At 34.9% G+C, this 22,824-nt stretch overlaps 4 protein-coding genes across 6 annotated transcripts; all 4 read right to left on the bottom strand.

Moving 5' to 3' along the window:
- Nucleotides 1-366: 366 nt before the first annotated feature.
- Nucleotides 367-12,631, bottom strand: Naa35 (N-alpha-acetyltransferase 35). 2 transcript variants are annotated; one of them, XM_089727580.1, is made up of 14 exons: nucleotides 12,476-12,631; nucleotides 11,859-11,941; nucleotides 11,375-11,526; nucleotides 10,641-10,864; nucleotides 9,297-9,477; nucleotides 8,916-9,105; nucleotides 7,876-8,057; nucleotides 6,934-7,164; nucleotides 6,413-6,553; nucleotides 5,085-5,248; nucleotides 3,372-3,564; nucleotides 2,606-2,763; nucleotides 1,485-1,578; nucleotides 367-546 (listed from the first exon to the last, which is right to left on the bottom strand). In XM_089727580.1, the coding sequence occupies exons 2-14, from the start codon at nucleotides 11,935-11,937 to the stop codon at nucleotides 406-408; spliced, it is 2,130 nt and encodes a 709-aa protein (XP_089583706.1). In that variant the 5' UTR covers nucleotides 11,938-11,941; nucleotides 12,476-12,631; the 3' UTR covers nucleotides 367-405. The 2 variants fall into 2 exon arrangements, with proteins under 2 accessions (XP_089583706.1, XP_089583705.1); XM_089727579.1 differs by having other exon boundaries at nucleotides 12,400-12,606.
- Nucleotides 12,632-15,415: 2,784 nt separating this feature from the next.
- Nucleotides 15,416-18,668, bottom strand: LOC114241394 (uncharacterized). The gene is made up of 6 exons (XM_028172217.2): nucleotides 18,466-18,668; nucleotides 18,208-18,311; nucleotides 17,975-18,122; nucleotides 17,430-17,522; nucleotides 16,733-16,890; nucleotides 15,416-15,640 (listed from the first exon to the last, which is right to left on the bottom strand). Exons 1-6 carry the CDS (start codon nucleotides 18,521-18,523, stop codon nucleotides 15,434-15,436), a joined length of 768 nt encoding a protein of 255 aa, XP_028028018.2. The 5' UTR covers nucleotides 18,524-18,668; the 3' UTR covers nucleotides 15,416-15,433.
- A 123-nt stretch (nucleotides 18,669-18,791) lies between these two features.
- LOC114241305 (uncharacterized) lies at nucleotides 18,792-20,188 on the bottom strand. Of its 2 annotated transcripts, none has more exons than XM_028172091.2 (4): nucleotides 19,978-20,188; nucleotides 19,577-19,888; nucleotides 19,283-19,451; nucleotides 18,792-19,064 (listed from the first exon to the last, which is right to left on the bottom strand). In XM_028172091.2, the coding sequence occupies exons 1-4, from the start codon at nucleotides 20,036-20,038 to the stop codon at nucleotides 18,881-18,883; spliced, it is 726 nt and encodes a 241-aa protein (XP_028027892.2). In that variant the 5' UTR covers nucleotides 20,039-20,188; the 3' UTR covers nucleotides 18,792-18,880. The 2 variants fall into 2 exon arrangements, with proteins under 2 accessions (XP_028027892.2, XP_089583708.1); XM_089727582.1 differs by having other exon boundaries at nucleotides 19,577-19,885.
- Nucleotides 20,189-20,221: 33 nt separating this feature from the next.
- Nucleotides 20,222-22,390, bottom strand: LOC114241390 (uncharacterized). Its single transcript, XM_028172211.2, has 4 exons — nucleotides 22,050-22,390; nucleotides 21,015-21,542; nucleotides 20,762-20,930; nucleotides 20,222-20,635 (listed from the first exon to the last, which is right to left on the bottom strand). The coding sequence occupies exons 1-4, from the start codon at nucleotides 22,117-22,119 to the stop codon at nucleotides 20,374-20,376; spliced, it is 1,029 nt and encodes a 342-aa protein (XP_028028012.2). The 5' UTR covers nucleotides 22,120-22,390; the 3' UTR covers nucleotides 20,222-20,373.
- Nucleotides 22,391-22,824: the final 434 nt, after the last annotated feature.

The raw sequence follows: 22,824 nt of genomic DNA, 5'->3' as shown, positions 1-22,824 counted from the left end.
ACGGCGCTATTAATAATAAGTCGTATGATATGAATATCGCAGTTGTAAACGGAGTGTATAGTGATGAATTTCAAAAATAACAGCCAAGAGAAGCTAAAATAGCCCCTCAAGGCTACCACCAGTGCTTAGGTTAAAAATATATTAACTTTTGGCGCTAAATTCGATACTACACCACTTGCTACGGGGGCGCCCTCCGCCTATTAATGGTTACTTTTCGACAGGTGCTTCTTAAGCACAAAGGTTACTCCTTAGTAATAGCCTCCGTAAATACACTACAGAACTTAGGATAATGTTGCCATAAATTAATTTTCATAACTAGGGATGCCAAACTGCACAGACTACATAAAAATACACTGATCACGTAACTTTATTTATTCATATAATTTATTAATATATACAATAATATCAAACTAATTTGATAATAGGAAAGTGTCTATGTACAGAGAAATCAAACTCGGGCGATGTAGTTGAGTCGGCTTTGTGTCCTCCCGCTAGTAGTTTTAAAACGACAAAATTTGTTTTGGCAACTTTGAGCAGATCTTGCACCTGAAAATAAATTTATTTATTTAATAATTACATTACTCTGTGGCCAGTTTACGCATATATATTTTTCAATGAGCTACCCTCCATGGGTTTTTCCGAGCGCTATTTCATATCATTCTTCAAACTAGATTAAATAAGTCAATATAAAAATAGATAAATAGATGGATATGAGAAATTTCATTAAAATTCATTCAGTCACTTCTGTAATTTAGTAAGCTCTAAGAAACAACAAAAGATACAAATTTCCACATTTAATGTAGATTATATAATTTTACAGTACACATTACTGCCACCCAATTGTTCTTTTTTGATATATTATGTGTTTTGGTATTGCTGGTCTAATTTACTTGAAACTTGATATTTATCATATGCATATCAAGAAAGGTTTTCGTCATAGTACCACAAAAAGGTGGTGAGCTAATGTACTTTTAATAAAACAGTGTATTTCGTACATTCAACGATGGTCAGTTTAGTAGGATGTTATTATATTTAGACTACAATACCATAGTATATTTCAGATATCTTCCTAAAATTTCAAATCTCGGCTTTTCATTATTCAGACTTTCATTACTTTGCCTAGTTGCCACTTTACTGGTGGTAGGACCTTTGTTAGTCCGCACGGGTAGGTACCACCACCCCGCCTATTTCTGCCGTGAAGCAGTAATGCGCTTCGGTTTGAAGGGTGGGGCAGCCGTTGTAACTATACTGAAACCTTAGAACTTATATCTCAAGGTGGGTGGCGCATTTACGTCGTAGATGTGTATGGGCTCCAGTAACCACTTAACACCGGGTGGGCTGTGAGCTCGTCCACCCATCTAAGCAATAAATAAAAAAGTAGGAAGGTTCACGTAACATAGGATCAAATAATTAGCTGTATTGTTGCTTTTTTTTAAACAAATCCTACAGAACCATTTCGATTACTGTAATAATAAAAATCTTACCTCTTGATCGGGAACAGTTATAGTTTCCAATAAGGAACGAGCCTGTTGAAAATGTTTGTAGCCACCGAGATACAGAATCACAGGGTTCTCGTACCTGCAATGTAACAAAACATATTATATCGAAGTGCGTATACGCGACATTTATCTTTGTAATTTAAGGTGCGTCAATATTTCAATCAAGTTCCATTTAAATGGCTAATAAAGTTTTCTTGTTACATTATCTTTTCCAACTTCTAAACTTTAAATGACTCTTGTAAAATTGGAAAAATGTCATTTAAACAAAACCATCTTTTACGCCTCGATATATTTTTTTTCCATCTGTACTGGGTGTTAGGAGAACGCTTCCGAAAACGAAGACAGAGAAGAAGTCATATTACTAATGACACCTCTGATGATGGGACGGAAAAAAACAATTCATAGCTGTTTGTTTTTTTAGTAGAGTAATGTGTTTTTTTATGAAACTATGGTTTCATTTATTGCTTAGATGGGTGGACGAGCTCACAGCTCACCTGGTGATGAGTGGTTACTGGAGCCCATAGACATCTACAACGTAAATGAGCCACCCACCTTGAGATATAAGTTCTAAGGTCTCAGTATAGTTACAACGGCTACCCCACCCTTCAAACCGAAACGCATTACTTCTTCACGGCAGAAATAGGCGGGGTGGTGGTACCCACCCGCGCGGACTCACGAAAGGTCTTACAAGCAGTAATTACGCAAATTAAAATTTCGCGGTTTTGATTTTTATTACACGATGTTATTCCTTCACCGTGGAAGTCAATCGTGAACATTTATTAAGTACGTATTTAATTAGAAAAATTGGTACCTGCCGGCGGGATTCGAACACCGTTGCATCCCTAGATACGAATGCACCGGACGTCTTATCTTTTAGGCAACGACGACTTCCATAATAAACCGTTTTAAAAATATATTTTTTTTTTAAATCAGGATCGATTTTTTTCCGTCCCTTCATGACAGCTGTCATTACTACTATCGTCTGTCTTCGTTTTCGGAAGCGGTCTCCTAACACCCAGCGTACACAGGTCGACGACCCGACGACCGATCCGTGCGTTACTCGAAAGTCGCCTCAATCGACTCGTGTCTTAAAGCTCAAAACTCACTGCAGCGGCTGCGTCATCTCGCAGAACTCGTGGTAGTGGACTTGGGGCGGACTCAGGCCCGAGAGCGGCGCGAACCGGTGCTTGTACCGGACCGCTTCGTTGTCGAACTCGGACTGCGGCTGACGGATCTTCCCTTGCAGCTTGAAAGCGACTAACGCCTACGGAAACAATCAAATTTATAGGGGGGTGACACTGAAAATGGTTAGAAAATCAAAAACTGACCAAACTAGTAAGTTATTCTCAATTTGATAGACAGATACAGTAACAGACTTTAACAATAAACTAAAGAGTATTTATGCGTGCGTGTGTGTGTGTGTGTGTGTGTTTGTGTCAAATATATGGTAGTGTGTGTAATGTTTTTTTTTTATTGATTTAATGTATTATTAATGTATAATTTAAAAAATATTAGCATTCTGCATTCCTTCTCTATGTTATCTATAAGTGTGGGAAATTTCATATTTCTCCATTTGCGCAATTTTCGTAAAAAGGGGTGCAAAGTTTTTGTAAGATAAGTTACGTAAGGTAATTACGATTACCTTAGTCGATTTTGTTTTCTTTTTTGTTTTTATTGTTTTATGGGTGGACGAGCTCACAGCCCACCTGGTGTTAAGTGGTTACTGGAGCTAATAGACATCTACAACGTAAATGCGCCACCCACCTTGAGATATAAGTTCTAAGGTATGCAGTATAGTTACAACGGCTGCTCCACCCTTCAAACCGAAACACATTACGCCCCATCCTTCAACCGAAATGAATAGCGACAGACCTTATAATATCCCCCGCACATGTTCTGCATGACTTGACACATGAGACCCTCCCTCGCGTAAGGGCGCGTGCGTTTCTTCTGTTTCCGTACACCGGCACGTTTCCCTTCTATTCTCTTGGTGGTCTCGTTGGCCAGCCCTTCGGCTCGTCCCAGGGCCGACACCAGCCAGCCGTACAGAAACTCGTACAGATACCTGCGAACACCAATACAGCAGTCATTTCTTTGTATGTACTAGTGGTCCCCCAGTGATCGAAATTCGACCTTCAATATTAATTTAAATTATAGGTTACAAATCTTTTTTTTTAAGAGATTTTATGACCTGGTAACTAAGACCTTTAGGTCATGTCTTATTTTAATTTGTATTCTTATTTTTATGAAAAATGATAAAATGGAGTGAAATGAAATGAAATGAAGATGATTAATTTGAGACATTAATCAACTGGGATGAAATTTAATGAAATGAGATGATATGGGATGAAATATAATCGCAGTAAAATGGTGGTCATTTACTGAGATTTTTTCAGTGGACTTTTTGGAGGAACCCGAGAAGTTACGTCCAGCAGCTTTGTTTCATTTTCCCACATTTGTGCACAGTTCACAGTTCACAGATATTAAACAGTTAATAAACCACCATTATCACACATTTAAACCTGAAGAAACACTAAATAGACAAAATAAAACAAATCACACAACTTCACTCCTCGCGTTCCCGCCAAAAAGTCCCCGGTTAAAAATCTATTCTCAATCTGACCACAGATTATAACAATTAATAAACAAAAAAACAAAACCAAAAGAGTATACATGGTAGTGTGTGTAATGTTTTTTTTTCATTGATTTAATCTATTTTTATGCTTAAAAAAACAATTAGCATTCTGCACTCCTTCTCTATATTCTTTATAAATGTGGAAAATTTCCTAATTCTCCGTCAGCGCAACATTTGTAAAGAGGGGTACAAAGTTTTTGCTTCATGTATTAAAATATATATATAAAACCAATGCTGTACAGTAAATTGTATTAGTTAATTATCGATACATTCGATATCGATTAATTGACATTTTGAATTATTCGATTAATATAAAGGTATGTGACATTGTCTATGCGCACAAAAACTACCAAAAAAAAGGTAATCGGTCAACGAGCACTACTGCGACCGCACCGTCACTTCTCTCACAGTAACCTTACGCACAACACCTGTGTACCTGTTGTATTGTCACGGCCGTTATTTCAAATATAATTTGGAAGGATAAATAAAACATTCATTTCGTTTGTACACCACTGCTTGCCTCCTCTTCCTCGCCAACAGACATTTTGAAATAATAAAAATCAGTTAATTTTGAGAGTTATAATTTCTTTTGTTTAATTTTTTATCGTCGATTAGGTAACTATTTTGGTAACGTTTAATCTTTTATTTTTATTTTGCTTAGATGGGTGAACGGGCTCACAGCCCACCTGATGTTAACTGGTTACTGGAGCCCATAGACATCTATAACGTAAATGCGCCACCCACCTTTCGATACAAGTTCTAAGGTCTCAAGTATAGTTACAACGGCTGCCCCGACCTTCAAACCGAAACGCATTACTGCTTCACGGCAGAAACAGACAGGGTGGTGGTACCTACCCGCGCGGACTCACAAGAGGTCCTACCACCAGTAAAATTTTAACTTCGACCTCATATCACGAGGTGGACTGACGCAATTCGTGTCCGTAACTCACCAGAAAATATAATGATATTCATGTACAGAGTACAGTTCCAGTTCTAAGCCGGAGAGTAGATACGCGATCATTACACGCAGCACGTGGTACAGAACCCAAGTGCTGAAGCACGGACAATCTCCAGTGCCCATGCTGCCACTCGTTATCGCGTCCACGCTCTCCGCCTGAAAATATAATTACGGAAAACTTATATCACGAAGTATGTACATCAAATTAATTAGCCGAGAATGTGATTTTAGTTAAATGAAAACGGCGCAGTGGATATCGTTCCAAAAGCCGAACGAGCAATCTCTTACTGGTGGTAGGACCTCTTGCGAGTCCGCACGGGTAGGTACCACCACCCCGCCTATTTCTGCCGTGGAGCAGTAATGCGTTTCGGTTTGAGGGGTGGGGTAGCCGTTGTAACTATACTGAGACCTTAGAACTTATATCTCAAGGTGGGTGGCGCGTATACGTTGTAGATGTTTATGAGCTCCAGTAACCACTTAACACCAGGTGGGCTGTGAGCTCTTCCACCCATCTAAGCAAGAAAAAAAAGATGTATTCCAACGTTAGCATGACTTATCCTTTTAAAATTCTAAGTTTCGTGAACCCGCAATGAACGAGAATGCAAAACTTAGGATTGGTATACGCATTTTCTGAATTATACATAACCACTGGAGGACGTTCAGTGTACTTGTGCAACTTTACCCAACAGCTACTTTTTTGTAGTACATTGCGTCTTTTTTTTTTATTATTTACTAACTGACACTTGACTTTTATTTTCGGCTGCATTCTTGAACATTAAAAACGAAGATTTTGAAAGCGGCATTTTCTTTCAAAAATACAGAAGAGGATACAAAAATTAACTAATTTATGATATGCCATAACTATTTTACTAATCACTATTTTCTGTTGTTTCATTAAAAGTTTGTGTGAAACTTTTGACTTGACTTGACTTTGAAAGTGAAACTTTTATTAGATCGTCTCAAACTTTTTCGTCTGTGTGTTGCATGTCGCGTGATGGTCGGCCGCGGAGTAGGGACAAAGTCAAAGGCGCTCGTCAGAGCAGCCAAGGCCAATATGGCGGCGCCTATAATTCGCAGCAGCTGACCGTGTAGTGTATAGACTATTACTCCTTTCTGCCAGTGCTCCAAGCTATTTTGTTTTTGTTTTTGTCAGTGTTTAATGTAAATGTTGTTTGTCAGTGTTAAATGTCTATAATGTGAAAAAAAAAGTTTCACTTTTACCGTGGTTTCATAAAACCACACATTCCTTTTTTTTATTCTAATTTTTTTTTTCGACAAGCCAGTTATTTTTTAGTGCCTTTACAGAAAATACGACCATACCTCTTCTTGCAAAGTAGCGAATTCATCGAGTAAGAGCACGAGCTTATCCCGCTGCCTGGCGCGGTTGTGTCCGCACACTTGCAGCAACACGGCGAACGGACGAACGCATCTCGTCAAAAAAGTCTCGACAACTTCTCGCGCCTTCAATACAAACATTAGTCTCAGTAGAACATGTCAACTGATTAATGGACCGTACCACGACTTAATATTACGGTTGTACGATTTTCTCAAAGTGAAAACTTATTTGGCATAAATGCGATTTGAAATATAATTTAACTATACAGTGAATCATTTCTCAATGTGACCGGTAGCATTCTTGTTGGAGTATCTATGGAGTCAAACAGTCAATTAACAATTGGTTGACTTGCTTACGACAATCAAAGAGTGAAAACACAGATCAATAAATTTAACAAGAAAGAAGCGAAGATTATTTTTTTACAAATTGCATCCTTAAAGCGGTGCAAAAGATTATGTACAAATATTTTATTTTCTTTGATACTAATTTGTATGGTCTGACTAACCTGCGGAGTGCCTGGCATCATTGGTTTATTAATTAAAACCGGTGGATTAACGAAATTCTTGATCGAATCTCTGAGGATCTCAATGAAGATGTGGTGGGGCCGAGGAGCTCCCGAGGGAACGGTTTGCGCGGTGGCGGCCGTCGTCGCCGGAGACGGACTCAGATACAGTAGCTGTAGTGCAGATCGCGATAAAATACAAGCGCGCTGACGGCTGAATTCCATGAAGAAATCCTGAAATATAGATAAAATATTATATTGAGCAGTTTTTAATAATAATAATATAGTATAATAATATATTCAATATAATATATAGTAAAAAAACAAAATAATAATATAGTATTGTGTCATAGTTACTAAATAGTGGTTGTAGTAGAACATATTACTTGTACATAAACCCTTATATCACTCTGGAAGGAACATTCAATAAAATATGGTAGATTGTTCTCAAAAAATTACCATATTTTTATCTATACACAAATCTTACTATATAATTTTGTAGACTTTTTGGCGGGAACGCGAGAAGTGAAATTGTGTGATTTGTTTTATTTTGTCTATTTAGTGTTTCTTCAGGTTTAAATGTGTAATAGCGGTAGTTTATTAGTGCACAAATGTGGGAAAATGAAACAAAGCCGCTGGACGTAACTTCTCGGGATCCTCCAAAAAGTCCACTGAAAAAATCTCAGTAACTGAGCATCATTTTACTGAGATTATATTACATTCCATATCATCTCATCTCATTTAATTTAATTTAATTTCATCCCAGTTGATTAATGTCTCAAATTAATCATCTTCATTTCATTTCATTTCACTCCATATTATCATTTTTCATAAAAATAAGAATACAAATTAAAATAAGACATGACCTAAAGGTCTTACTTACCAGGTCATAAAATCCCTTAAAAAAAATAATAATATAATTTTCTATTTACAACTGAACATTACCACTGCCGTGTGGAAGTTAGTGCAGGAGGTGATCTTCCAAGCGTGACGGAGTCTCGAAACGAGCTCGTCGAAATATTGAAGAGCTTCTATTCTTGGTTTGATGCGGGTGTACCGCGGAAACGTCGGAGGGAGGAGACGCTGGTTTATCATTGGCTCAAATCCCATTGGGTTCGGCGAATCGGCTAAAAAATAACATTAAAAGTTCATATATTACTCTTAAAGCAGCGCCTTGGCTGCTGTTTCTATCTTCGTTATTTCCCCGGAGCTGTGTTATGATGCATTCTTTTTCGAGCAAAGTTCAAGAAGTACTGGTGTTACTGTTGGTAGGACCTATTGTGAGTCCGCGCGTGTAGGTACCACCACCCCGCCTATTTCTGCCGTGAAGCAGTAATGCGTTTCGGTTTGAAAGGTGAGACCTTAGAACTGATATCTCAAGGTGGGTGGTGCATTTACGTCGTAGATGTCTATGGGCTCCAGTAAACACTTAACACCAGGTGGGCTGTGAGCTCGACCACCTATCAAAGCAATAAAAAAAAAGTATGGATGAGGTATGTATCAGACATCAGGTTCGTATCCTGCTCTATCTTTGCATTGCTGATATTCACCGGCAGCGATGATCAAATTCCATCTGATGAGTCTCATCTAGCACATTTCACATTCAAAATAAAAGTAGAAGAATAACTGCATTTTATTTTTAATGTCTTTTGGAAATTATAATTTTTCATAAACATTGATGATCGTTTTAATTGAATTCTCTTGCCTTATAACTACTTTATGAATTATTTTACTATTATTTTAGACATGGTCATCTAGTTGTTTATAGTGATGACTTCAACTTCCAAATCAATAAAGAATAACTAACGTCCCTATAAAAAATATACAAAGCTACGAGCTAAATGGCTTTGAAACGATAAATTGCACTTAAAGGATATCAAGTCACTTCATTTTTTTTAAGTAGATTTTGTTTATAAACATAAAACTAACAATGAAAGTTTTAATTCAAAATGTAATTAATTTCCTAATCGAATAACTAAACTTACAGTTCTCCACAGGCTGTGTTCCTTTGCCTGAAGTTTTAATGATAACTTTCATCATTTCCGAACAACCGTTCAACAGAGCGACGCAGTCGGCTCCCGACTTCGAATCACGCTTTGTTATCAATAGAAGAGCTTGGTAGAACATTCTAGTGAATCTTATTCTGGCCGCTAGTGCTGTCCAAAGGATATTTGCCTAATAAAATCATGAACAAATAGCTTAAATTAATTTTTTATACAATTTACCTTTCTTATTCATACTCAATTATTCTCACATGATTTTTAGAATTTGTATTGTATCACTATTCTATTTGTATTAACAATTATTTTTCCAAAATAAAAATAGTTTTACGTTCTATTGCTTCAACCACCTGCCGGTGTGCTTACCTCAGCTTCAGTATTCTTAGTTTTTTTGTTTAGTTCTTCTTCCTGCTCTCTGAGTAATGAAATACATTTGGATTCAGTAACTTCCAGACTGGCGTCGTAAGTATGACCTGACTGTGGATTTGAGCCTAAATAATACCCATATCCCATTGGCTGAAAATCTTCTTCTTCAAATACTTGAGCTCTGAAATACAAAAAAGATGTGTGAAATTAAAAGAATTAAAAAATCTATACACATTTTATATAACAGTTATATAAATTTCAATAGGTTTTAGGACACAATTCATGTAGAAAGTAAAGGTCAGACTGAAAAATTTACTTCTACTTTAGCCTTTTTTATGTAGCTAAGTATGTTGTGGCAAGCACACACAACTGAGCCTGGTCTTCAGCTCTCCTTGTACATTTCTTGCTAGCCGGTCTACCCAAATCATCTGTGATCGCCAACAAATCTGATCAGCATAGAGATCATAGGCATTTTCTCCATGAAAGAGTCCATAGATATCAAGACTAAAATATGGCCCATCATGTGATGAAACTCGATTTCTATTTTAACAACTACAGCTGGAGCCTACCATTCAAACGAACACATGACCATTTTGTAGCAAAAATAAGCAAAATGTTGGTAGCTGTCTAGGCTCACAGCCAATTTTCACTAGTAATTATGGATAGTTATAAGTAGTAGGTTTGATTATGACCCGTTGTATCCAATCAACACTTATAAAAAAAATTGTATTCGATTAAACGTTTTCACTGCCCACCCAGTGTAAAGTGGTTCTAAAAGCTCACTAGCCATTACAACACTAATGCCGCCACACATATTAGGAGATGTGGTCATTCTTGTTTGTATTGTATACTGGCTGTCCTATTTTTTAAATCTGAATGTGTTACAGCAAGAATGGGTTTATTCACCACTTTAATTAAATTGCTTGATTCAAGACACTAAGTGTCTTATCTATTAAGCCATAGAAACTTCAGATGCATTACTTGTCTAAATAATATAAATAAAAAAATCTTTGAATTTACATACATAGAAAAACAATAAAATGTCTTGCGACATTTTTGCAACTTTACAGGAGAGCCGATTAAAGTTTAAAATTTTGGAAAAAATATTATTACAAAAAAATATCCTCAGTTATTTAAATGCAGTAAAATAATTGAAGTTCAATTAAAAACATTGAATTGTTTATACTAATACCAAATAAAATGTACCTTTAATTACAAAGATAAACGTCAAGTATCAACCGAAATGTTGCTTAAACCAAATAGCCTTTCCCCCTTCTATATATAATAATAATAATTGCTTTCTATTGAAATCTTAATCACAAACAACAATCAAATCAAACTTACTGGTTAATACAATCTCTTATGCAATCCAACAGCTTGTATACTGCTATACAGAATGCCTTCAAAATTTTGTTGTTTATTGAATGTGGCTGATGTAGGTACAGATTAGTAAAAACGGTCTGAGCAAGAGAATGTCCTTCCAACCAGGAAACAATACATGCCATTGTTGCATCTATGATTCCAATCAGTTCATTAGGTTCTATGTTATCAATCTTCAACTTGTCGGCCTATATAAATAAAACTTTATATTACACAACTTAGTTTTTATAGTTAATCAGTTTACCACATCTTTTTGCTTATTACTTTGAACTCTGGACTTTAATATATATATTTCAGTTTCCAAAACATGATATAAAACTTAATAAAGATATTTGTCATTAGAGAAATAATGTCACAAATTTGATAAAGATACTGGTGGTAGAACCTCTTGAGAGTCCGCGCGGGTAGGTACTACCACCCTGCCTATTTCTGCCGTGAAGCAGTAATGCGTTTCGGTTTGAAGGGTGGGGCAGTCGTTGTAACTATACCTGAGACCTTAGAACTTATGTCTTAAGGTGGGTGGTGCGTCTACGTTGTAGATGTCTATGGGCTCCAGTAACCACTTAACACCAGGTGGGTTATGCGCTCGTCCACCCATCTAAGCAATAAAAAAAAAAGATACATTTGGGAAACTGTAGTTGTTTTGTAGAGAAATAATAATCAAGAAATGATTATGAAAGCCTCTGAAACATACTTACTGCAACAGCTTGATGGAAATTTAATGGTTTCGGAGTACCACGATTACACATCATTCCTGCATCCATTTTCGGGTCCATCATCTCTATTGCTGACATTGCTTCGAAGAGTCCAAAAAGGAGGCCATCATGAAGTAACTCTCCTAACTGCAGATCTATAAGTTTACAAAATTTCAGTACAGACAATCATGCTGTATTAATAAAACTAGACAGAATTTGGAAACATTATAAGGTTCACAGATTTAGTCCCTTGTGTATTAGGAAGGATACTTGCAAGGACTTAGAAAGACTTGTGTTTAAGAATAAGGTATGTATTGTTTTGCTCTCACCATTCTATTAAGTTTTACTATTAGCACTGTTAGTATTATCAGTGGATAAGCAATGCCACCTAATATCACTGTCTGTTAATAATTCCATCAAAGGAACTGTCAATTTAAATTTTACGATTTATGAAATGTTAGTGTTTCAAGTCTACGGATGTTATTACCTTTTATGTATTTAAAGAAATCAGATGTTACATCGACCCAGTTGTAGGTCACTTCAGGAGCAGCAGCCAGAGGCTCCATTGCTCTGGAATAGAATTACAAAAATATATCCAAATAAAAGCTCTTTTTATATAATTAATAAAACTAATACTTACGTTTGTAATGTTATTATATTACAAAATTAACATATTTTCTTCAACATTAGATTTACACCAGAAGAAAGATTTTTCAATCAAATTATGATATTGAAGGATAGTAATAATGTTTATAACAAAGAAGTTATAGTCACGTACGTATATATGTACTGAGATGAGATTTAATATTAGATTTTCTACATGAATAGGTAAATGTTGAACAAAATACAAAAAAAAAAACAGATTTAAAAGAAAATTTTAAACGATATAATTTGATTAGAATTTTAAAAGACGTGTTATTAAGAGAGCCAATTATAAAATAAACTTGAAAGGTACAATGTCTAACATAAAGACTAGAAAATATATAATAAAAACCGTATAAAACATGCATTTACCAAAAATTACTAACCCGTCACCATAATATTCATCATTATTATCGCTCATATTGGAATCCTTGTGGGATAAATAGTAAAATAATTAATTACCATGAATTTTCTAGTAGAATTTCAATTTGTACTTTGTCTCATTCCCCAATAGTAATAAATGTTCATAAATGAATTGGAATTTTTGGATTTATAAATAAAGAAATTGACAGTGGTAGTCGTATGGCAGTAGTATAGTAATGGTTCTATTTTTCTAACTGGAAAGGCAAAAGTATCATACCATACTGCGTAATCTTTTTTTTATGAAAAATGTTAATATGTAGTGAAATGAAATAAAGTTCATTAATTTGAAACATTAATGGGAATTAAATTAAATTAAATCGGATGAGATGGTATGGGATGAAATATAATTTGAGTAAAATGGTAGTTATTTACTAAGACTTTTTCAGTGGACTTTTTGGAGGATCACGAGAAATCACATCCAGCGGTTTTGTTTCATTTTCCATATTTGTGCATTTCACAGATACTATACAGCTAATAAACCACTTACAATTTAAATCTGAAGAAACACTCAAAGTTAATAGAGAAAATAAAACAATTCACACAACGTCGCTCCTCGCGTTCCCGCCAAAAAGTTCCCTAAGACTAGAATTTAAATCTGCCAAACTCTTTTTTGTCCTATTTCTATAATTGAACAGATAAAGGGACATACGTAGCCCATAGAAGAAATGTATTTTTCTTGGTTTTTTTTTTCAGTGTGGCAATCAAATTCTTGGAACATCATTATTTCAATAGTCTTGTTTTTTAAAGGCCAAAGATATTTAAAAAAGTATTTATTAAGGAATGCTGAAAAGGGAGGAATTCACTAGAATCACTAGATGAATTAAAAAAAGCGAATCTGCATTGATCAATTACTTAGTTGTGATTTTAAATATTTTTTAGAAAATGTTTAGTATAAAATTATTTAAATGCTTTTGTTTAAAATATACATTGTATAATAATTTAGATTTTATTTTATATGGGTACACTCATGATGTCTTTTTAAGCCAATAATGTAAATATTTTCTCATTTTCCATTTGTTTAAACGATTTAAAAAAACTTTCCTGCCTGAACATCAGTGATTTTAGTCAAAGATAAATTTTTTAGCCTACATTTTTATAAACTCTTGTACGACCCACTTAATAAACTGTACTCACATAATTTCATTAATCTATGATTTCAACTCGAAACTCGAGGAAAAGATAGTCTTAAGGGCTATATTTGGTTAATCTAGATTTTCTTCAAGCTTAAATGTGTGTTTAAGCGTTCAAGTTAAATAAAGGTGATTTATTAACTGCTTACCATCTGTGAAAATGCATAAACTCGGGAAAATGAAACCAAATCGCTGGGAAAGTCCGCTGAAGTCTTAGTAAATAGCCACTATTTTACTAAGGCTTTATTCCATCCTGTCTAATTCCGTTTCAATTAATTTCATCCCATTTGATTACAATCTCAAATAAATCGGCTACGTCTCATTTCGCTCCATTTTATTTTTTATACTTCCGAGTAGGTAATAATATGTGTTTATTTAGTAATTTTTAGAACTTGACATTAGCAATATGGTGCCCTTATTGCTAGAAGCCCATTGCTTTAATTAAAACAAGATGAAAAATATGTCATCACCTTGAAGAGCGGTAACAATTTTAATTAATTATGAAGTATTTAATAAATATAGATATTTTATCTATTTAAAGATTTTATAATAAGTAGATATTTATAAAGCTCAGCAGATCGCATAATAAGTGCTACATTCTTAAAAGTTTTTCCAGTTTTAGCAGCTTACAGTGGCTTGGCTGCTTGCTCCCTGTGGAATTGATGATGTCCATGAGCGACGGTGACTATTTACTATCAGTTAGACCGTATGTTCCTCTGCATATAAAGGCAAAAAAAGCAGCTTAAGAAAACAAAAAAAGAAAACTTAGAAAATAGAAATTTCTTATTCCGAATTCTTGTGTCTTTTTTTTATTTTTTATTTTTATTGCTTAGATTGGTGGACGAGCGCACAGCCCAGCTGGTGTTAAGTGGTTACTGGAGCCCATAGACATTTACAACGTAAATGCGCCACCCACCTTAAGATATAAGTTCTAAGGTCTCAATATAGTTACAACGCCTGCCCCACCCTTCAAGCCGAAACGCATTACTGCTTCACGGCAGAAATAGGCGGGGTGGTGGTACCTACCCGTGCGGACTCACATGAGGTCCTACCACCAGTAAAAAATGTCATATGCATTTGGATATATTATGCAACTTAACCCTCGAAGACACCCGCTGTGTTTTTAGCCGTATCTGTATAGCGGGTCGCGATTCCAATTCGGTAATAGATTCAGCGAAGGACTGTTCTTGTTAGGAAAGATGTACGTATGACTGCAATGTATCTCAGGCTGAGCCCCGTGATCTCCTCCACCATCAAGGTGAAACCAGAATAGCCCGTCGAGGCTACGGAACAGGGTTAGGTAAAAAAAACTAAGTCATTGGTAGCTTTTACCACTGATCGAATCCTAAAACTAAACGAAATTGTCGGTAGCTATAGGCATTTTAGAGAATGTTTTTGACATAACAGTAGCATAGCAAAGAACAGTACAATATGGATTCCTCGCATTTATTATTATTATTTGTGTTTAGGTTTAGGTGGATGGACGAGCTCACACCCCACCTGGTGTTTAACGGTTACCGAAGCCCGCAGACACCTACGCCGTAAATGCCACCACCTACCTTGCGACATTACTTCTAACGTCTCAGTTTTTAAAGAACAACGGCTGCCTCACCTTTCAAACCGAAACGCATTACTGCTTCACGCTAAAAATACTTGTAGGCAGGATGGTGGTACCTACCCGTGCGGACTCACAAGACGTCCTGCCACCAGTTCTATTAAATACCATTATCGTACGATAGACAGCACTTGCATGGTTACAAGAAAGGTGTTCAGTATCATAGATACTTTACGATAGTAAAAAAAGTGGAGCGACTGAAGATAGATATAAAATAAAACTTGGATATTTGAAAAATAAATAAATTTATTACTAAATATATTTGACTGTGTTAGTAAACATTGCTTCCGTGGTGGGTTGAGTATCGGTAATAGGATCGAAAATATCGTAGGCTACTTGGGTTGACTCAGTGCTGCTAGATGCACCTTCAACCAAACCAGGTGATATGTTAGTGCTACCACTGGGCTTTGATAGACCAACGCCGTTAAATCCCATGTCCATACAATCGAAATGTAGCACCTATAGATAAAAAAAAAATACAAACTTTATTTACTAGGTCAGTAAATCTCAGATGTACATTGATCGTTCGACATTCAAGAGCCCCAAGCCCCAGAGAACAGGATATTTTCCAGTTTTATAAGTGTCGGTAACAAATACACGAGGTAATAAGAAATATAATCAGATCCTGGGTACCTAATACTTTTAAGATACTCGACTGGAGACTCAGATTACTAGACGCAATCGAAAATTTTGGTAGCCGTAATGGTTTAAGTAATAAATCACCTGAAACAAATTTCTAGACCACGATGTTACGGTTCGAGCAAAGTTAATCCAAAGAATTCGAAACTCTGGCCTCTGGATCCCGGATAACAAATATTTTTAGCAATGATCAGTCGACTGGAGCACCAGATTACTAGAGGCAATCAAAAAGTGTCAGTTAAAAGTTGTCTGCATTTTAATAGTGGTGATGGTATGAGTAATATTTCACCTCAATCAATTTCCTAGACGATGTTACCATTCAAGCAAGATTAATCCATAGAATTCGAAAATCTGGCCTCTCAGTGTATTGTTGATACACCGGTATATTTCAACCATAAACAAACTGACTAGTTATACTTGACGGTGTACTAAGAGTAATTATTATTTTTCGAATAGTGATGACGAAGTTATTAGAAAGTTAAACTTTTCAGGAAACCTGCATAAAATCATGGACACGCATTGTAAAATGCACGCGCGACTTAACCGCGCATAAAATCGATATAAACGAAAACGCATCCAGTAAAATGTAAATGAATATGACCGATAGTTTTTTTTTGTTTGTTGAAAAAAAAATTTAAATCGCTATTTCAATTGCTTTTCTTAATGATGAGTTATTATAGTCAATATTAATTATACACTATACCATATTTTTCTTATGAAGTATACCTACGTAAATCGAAGCGTAAACAGATTTAAAAGTGGGATAATTTGATGAAAATTGACATGAAATGGTTGCAAGCTGTTCCAAGTTGACTGGTGTTACAGCCGTCAGACAATTAGTCTTCGACTTCATGTTTCAAGATAAGTCAATAACAAAATGAACAGAAAATCTTAAATAACGAAAACACTCACAACAACTGGTGCTTTGTCTATCCTAGTGTCCATATCCATACAAACGTGCAGTTTTTGATCCACGATTTTTATATCAAAAAGCCGCACACACATATCTACTAAGCCAGGAGGTAGATATGGTACTGGAATCGGCACGCAAAAAGGTGGTGGGTTGCGGGCTGAAAACAGCAATTATGTTATACAAAGCTTTTTCCTTGAAAATTATTTTTTTCTGAATAAAATATAAGGAAATCTATATATATAAAAATGAATCGCTGTTCGTTAGTCTCGCTAAAACTCGAGAACGGCTGGAACGATTTCGCAAATTTTGGTCTTGAATTATTTGTGGAAGTCTAGAGAAGGTTTAAAAGGTAGATAAATATGAAAATCGGACGTCGAACGGATTCCTTTTGTTTGTTTTAAGTTTATTTTATACAAAAATTTAGGTAGGTACTTTTATTTATCGATTGAGACACTACGAAGTCTGCCGGGTCAGCTAGTTGTTGAATAAAAATTGTTGTGTTAATTAAAACAGAATGACCTAATCCATGCACAAAATTAAAAGTGTTGTTTGCTGTATTTGAATTTGTAGGTAGGATCATTACAGTATTTATTATAAGTTCGAAGGTGAGTTCATAATTTTCTTCATAAAAGTGTTCTGAATTGATTACTGTGATCACATTTAGCGACTTCAAGCGCATGTTGTGGATCTTTTTACCTGAATAAGAGTTTCTTAAAACAGTTTCGTTGTTCATCTTAACCTCCAAGTCGATCATTGTTTCCGTTGGCTCGTATGTCAATATCGCACATGCTATAACATAATATAAAGTCAATAATAAATATTATATTATTATAATTCAACAGTGAATTATGTAACATGCTTTAACAAAAACTGACTTCAAATAGAAAAAAAGGGTATTCGAAAACAAATTAATATACACTAAAAACAATAATCAACGAAATCGGTTGGCGTGATATTTAATTATTGAGTTATTCATCTATTTGTCGCGCACGTACTTAATGCAAATTTAAGACTTATATGGTTTTTTCACGAATACCGTTATCAGAACTGGACTAAATTGAAATGGGACCACACGGGAAACGTCAGCTTTCTAATAAAAAAAGAATCATCAAAATCGATTCACCCAGACAAAAGTATGAGGTAATTAACATTAAAAAAAAATACATTCGAATTGAGAACCTCCTGCTTTTTTGAAGTCGGTTAAAAAGTAATTAATGATTAAATAATGAAGTCTAACTTACTTCGCCTGTCAAAATTAAAGGCGGGAATCCGTACTCCGGTACAGCAAGTGCATTTTAATTCTTCGCAGACGCACTTTCCACCCCGGAATGGAAAACGAAGTAACCAACCAGGTTGATACCAAGGACGTGGCATCATTTTTCTTATGGTCTATAAAAAATAAAAGTTAACATTATCTGTAATTATAACACCTACGGGTACATAATAGATTAGTAAAAAATTAAATAATGTTTACCTCATTAGTGTCAATATCGTAGTATACTGAAAAATCGGATACTTCCATTGTATTATCTGTTCTACTGCTTTTGAAAATTTGTCTACTCTTTTTTAATGTATTTCCTGTAAACATTATAGGAATATTATTATATCACTGATTATAATGAACAAATTAATTTTATTAAGTTTGAAAGTTACTCATTGATTATGAAACGTAATTAGCGACACAAACAAAATTCCAATTTAAAATATAACGTCGTGATCGATAAACACTTACCAGAAATTAAAAGAAAACAACATGGTAAAAGTAAAAATACTATCATTTTCCATTCCATTTCTGTTCGAAAGTCTGTTCCGACCAAACAGTGATTTGTTTCCGCCTCTAGGGACACAATACAAATGACCGTACCCCGAAAACCTACGTCAATATACAAAGTGACAAATTATCTGTATGCAAGGTATGCGTTGTTCGGACGCAACTGACTTGCGGTACTTTCTAGAGAAACTCCTGCGTAACGAATCGATATTACATACCACCACTGTACGTTGACAATGGAAATCAATTATTTCACTAAACTTTATTTCTCAATAATGATTAACACATTGAAAAACACAATTGTTTATTACCAAAATATAAATAGAATTTGATGAAAGTCTTAATATTATTGTTAACAAAGCTCGTTGGTAAAGTTTTAGCGTTCATCGTCATCATCATCAAATAAATCGTCTAAGAGCGATCGTACTACATTATCGTCGTATTCTTCGATGTTATCTTCTCCTGCGTCAATGACGGCGTCTACACCTCCATGAGGATCTGGTATAGGTATGCCTCCATTTTCATCAGGTTTTACCATAGCTAAGCCGTTTGCACCCATTCTGAAATATTGGTAAATCAATTTACAATTCCATGATTCAAAATCACGAGTAACTCCCGTCATCACAACTTAGTGCTTACAGTCATTAGTTATTTAATGCTTTCTGATTATGTAGTTGTAATTAATGAGTTTGTCATCTATGCAAAACATGGTTATAATACAGTCTTCAAATATACGCGCTTTACATCATATCGCGGACTTTAAAAAATTCAGACTTACCTCAAACAATCAAACGCCATGTTAAAGAGCTCGACCGACCTCCATTGTCCTGTCATCGCAAGACAAAAGTGAAAGTTTCTTCCGGGGAAGAAAACGTTGTAAAATTTTGCACACACTCTCAAATTTGTTAGCCTCGGAGGATTAATGCAAATAGGTTTTGGATTTTTACCTACAAATTTTTAACTTAATTTAAACCGCATACAGAGTTATTTTTGACCACAACAAATTCATGTCGTCGAACTTATTTTAATAGTAATACGAAATTGTACATAATATAAAATGTTCAATATTTACCTGACAAAGAATTTTCATACAGAATCCTATTATTCATTGACATAGCAACATCAAACGCGAAGTCTCCAGGATGATATGTCACTTTCATACATGCTTTTTGATTCAATAAATCCATTATGTACCCCGTACAACATTTGCAAACACCCAGAACACAGGAACAACGTCGTGAATCGCTTAAACTCCCATTTACATTTTGTCGACCTCTTAAAATGACTGTGCCATTATGCTGAAAAATGCTTTTAAGCACTGCCGCTCTCAGCAGATCGATGTTTCCATTTTCAGTAATGTTCTTGTTTTCAACTTCTAAAACTGCTAAAAAGTTTTTAAGAACGTTGCATCTTATATTTTCGAGCACGCATTAAAATTATTGTATAGTCGTATATAAAATTATATTTTCTTACCTGTCTCTGCTGTGTCTATGGCTATACTGATAATACCAAAAAATATAGTTAAGTATAACATTATAAAGCTCGAAGCGAAGGTACGCGCGCTCTTATCGTCTACTCAACACAGAATCTCGAATTCTCAAGCAAAGTTTCGAACCGGTTCACGCATACGCGATGCTTAACTTCCATGAAAACAAACTTTCACGTGATAAATTAGTTTATTGAATTGTATTTTTACTTGCTGATTAAGAATTTATTAACTAGTTTAATCAGTTCAACAGGATATATTTAACAGGATGATATATTTTAGGAAGGATCTTACTATTAAATTAAAATTCCATTTAAATTTAAAACTTATTATGAAATTAACTTTAACATGATATTGATACACATTAAAAACCTAACTATAAACTAATCTATTTTTCGTCCATCGAAAAAATCACCTATGGCATCTCCGATAGTATCTAATGGTCCTTCATCGTTCCCACCACCAAATAATCCATCTGAACCACCAAAAAGACCACCTTCATCACCACCAAAAACAGCTCCTGCTGCGTTTTCTAGAAAACCTCCTTCATCTTCGTTGTTACTGTTTCCAAATAAGCTAACCGGAGTAGGACCTGATGAAACAGGCTTAGGTTTTAGACCTGTTTGTAGACCTTTAGACCCAAGGCTAAAATAAAAAATAAATTTTCAGTGTAATGAACGAAAAATGGTAAGAACATGGTGCAAGCTTAACGTAATCGTAAAATTACGGTTGAAAATATAATTTTTGTGTTTTATAACAAATGTTACCCACCTAAAGCATCGAAATGAGGCTGAATAAATTGTAAACCCGCCAATATCAGCATTTATTTCAAGGCAAGCGAACGCATTCCTGTTTCTAATGCGAATATTTGAAATTTCTGCACAAACACGGACGAAAGGTGCTCTTCTTGGATTAAAACAAATAGGTGGAGGATCACTAGCTGCAACAACGATAAGGCAGGTGATTTTTGTTGTAATTTTAAAAAAAACTAGCTATTTAATATTTGTATTGCATCTGCATTTACCTGATACACGGCGTCGAACCACTGTATTATTATTAACACTCAGTCTTACGTCGAAAACAAAATCTTCAGGTACAAATGAAATATTACCACAGGTCTTCATTTTGAATCTTTCAAGTATAGCTCCAGTACAACAACCACATTGTCCAGAAATACATGAGCATGGAAATCGAATCACTTGCCCAACTACTTCTTGTTCAGGTTCAACATCAGTTGCTTGTGTGACAGTACTCACTGGGCTTAGAGAGCTTATTGATACAGGAGTGTCTTCAACAGGTTCCGGGTTATTTTGATCAGCTGGTGAATCTTCAACAAGGGTTGAGTCCACAGCTACATTTTCAGTATCAATATCGTCTGTTTCACCAGCAATTTCATTATTATCATCTTGTTGAACGTGTATCGGTAACACTATAGTTATAGGACTTCTAAGAATTGGTGTGGGATCGAAAGCCTGTTTCCAAACAATTTTGGGTATTTTGAATTTTATTTCATTGTAATCTTTTTCTTTATCCTTATCAAATTCGATATCACCTAAAAAGAAATGAGGAATATCAAAAACGAATCACACGAAAAAAAAAACACGAAAACCCTTTTTTTTAAATAGCATTACTGACTAACTGGCATAAGCTCGTCGTGATATATTAGACTGAGGATTATAAATATAATTTATCAGTAAAATTATTCACTTTGACTGTTTACCAAAAACGTTGGTCCTGATAATGGAGCTCGTCGCTGTACACACCTACCCCCCTTTTTTGCGGCAGTAGGTAATTATTTCTTTAATTCAAGTTGAAACTATAGTAACGAATTGCATTAATTACTAACTATTTAGGAGATGGCAAATAAATTTGACTCTTGGGAACTTTTAAGTCAATTAAATTACAGTCCCAGCAATACTATGGTAGGCAGGAGTCTCATGTGAGGATTCTTCTTCTACGGCCGGCATACACCGTAACGCCTAAAAAAGAGCGAATCAGAGTATTCTCTGATTCTTTGAACTGAAATTTTAAAATTAATTAATTAATATGAAATACTCACATTGATAAGCTTTGATAAATAAAATTAAAATAAACAAACGGAAATACATTATTTTAAAGACATTTGTCATGATGGAAATAACAGAAACGATTTAATGGTTCCTTGATTTATTATTTCTGATGCGACGATCAGTACACTACAAATTACAGATACATACACAGAGTATTTAAACAGTACTAACTATACAATAGTGCTGCGTACAGTTCAGAACAAGTTTCAAATTTTAATGTCAATGCAAGAGAAAGTTTACTTTAAAGTGATAATGAAATCGATGACTTTCGCTACTTGATGCGTGACTGGAATTCATGAGTGATATAGCTAGAAATATACATGTGGAGAAATATTATTTATAACAAACAATCAATAAATTTAATTTATTCATCAACAGGAGCAAATATTGTATTGTATTGTGACAGTAAAATCTGTTTTGTGTTATTTAAGGAAAATTTCTTTAAGAAAATTGCAAAAAGTATTATTGCAAATTTGACCTTTTCATAGTAGGAGTAGTAGTTTTTACATTTGTAATTCTGTGTTTACAACAAAGCCACGAGATAATTAGACTTATGTATAATATGAAAATTTCCCTTGTCCTTATTCTTTGCTACAGATCAGAGCTCACGGCCCACTTCGTGATAAGTATTCGTTCATAAACATAATAACTTTTAAGTTTTAACTTTTAGCTCACCTGTTCCGAAAGCTCGCTTATAAAATGTAGTAGCAGTTCCGATGTCCCTAAATAACTTATGTTATATTTTATTACATTATGTTCTTCTTT

Source organism: Bombyx mandarina, chromosome 05 (assembly GCF_030267445.1).
Source record: "Bombyx mandarina strain Sakado chromosome 05, ASM3026744v2".
NCBI classification, from domain to species: Eukaryota; Metazoa; Arthropoda; class Insecta; order Lepidoptera; family Bombycidae; genus Bombyx; species Bombyx mandarina.
Note: the sequence above shows the minus strand (reverse complement) of the source record. Positions and strands in the feature narration are given on the sequence as shown.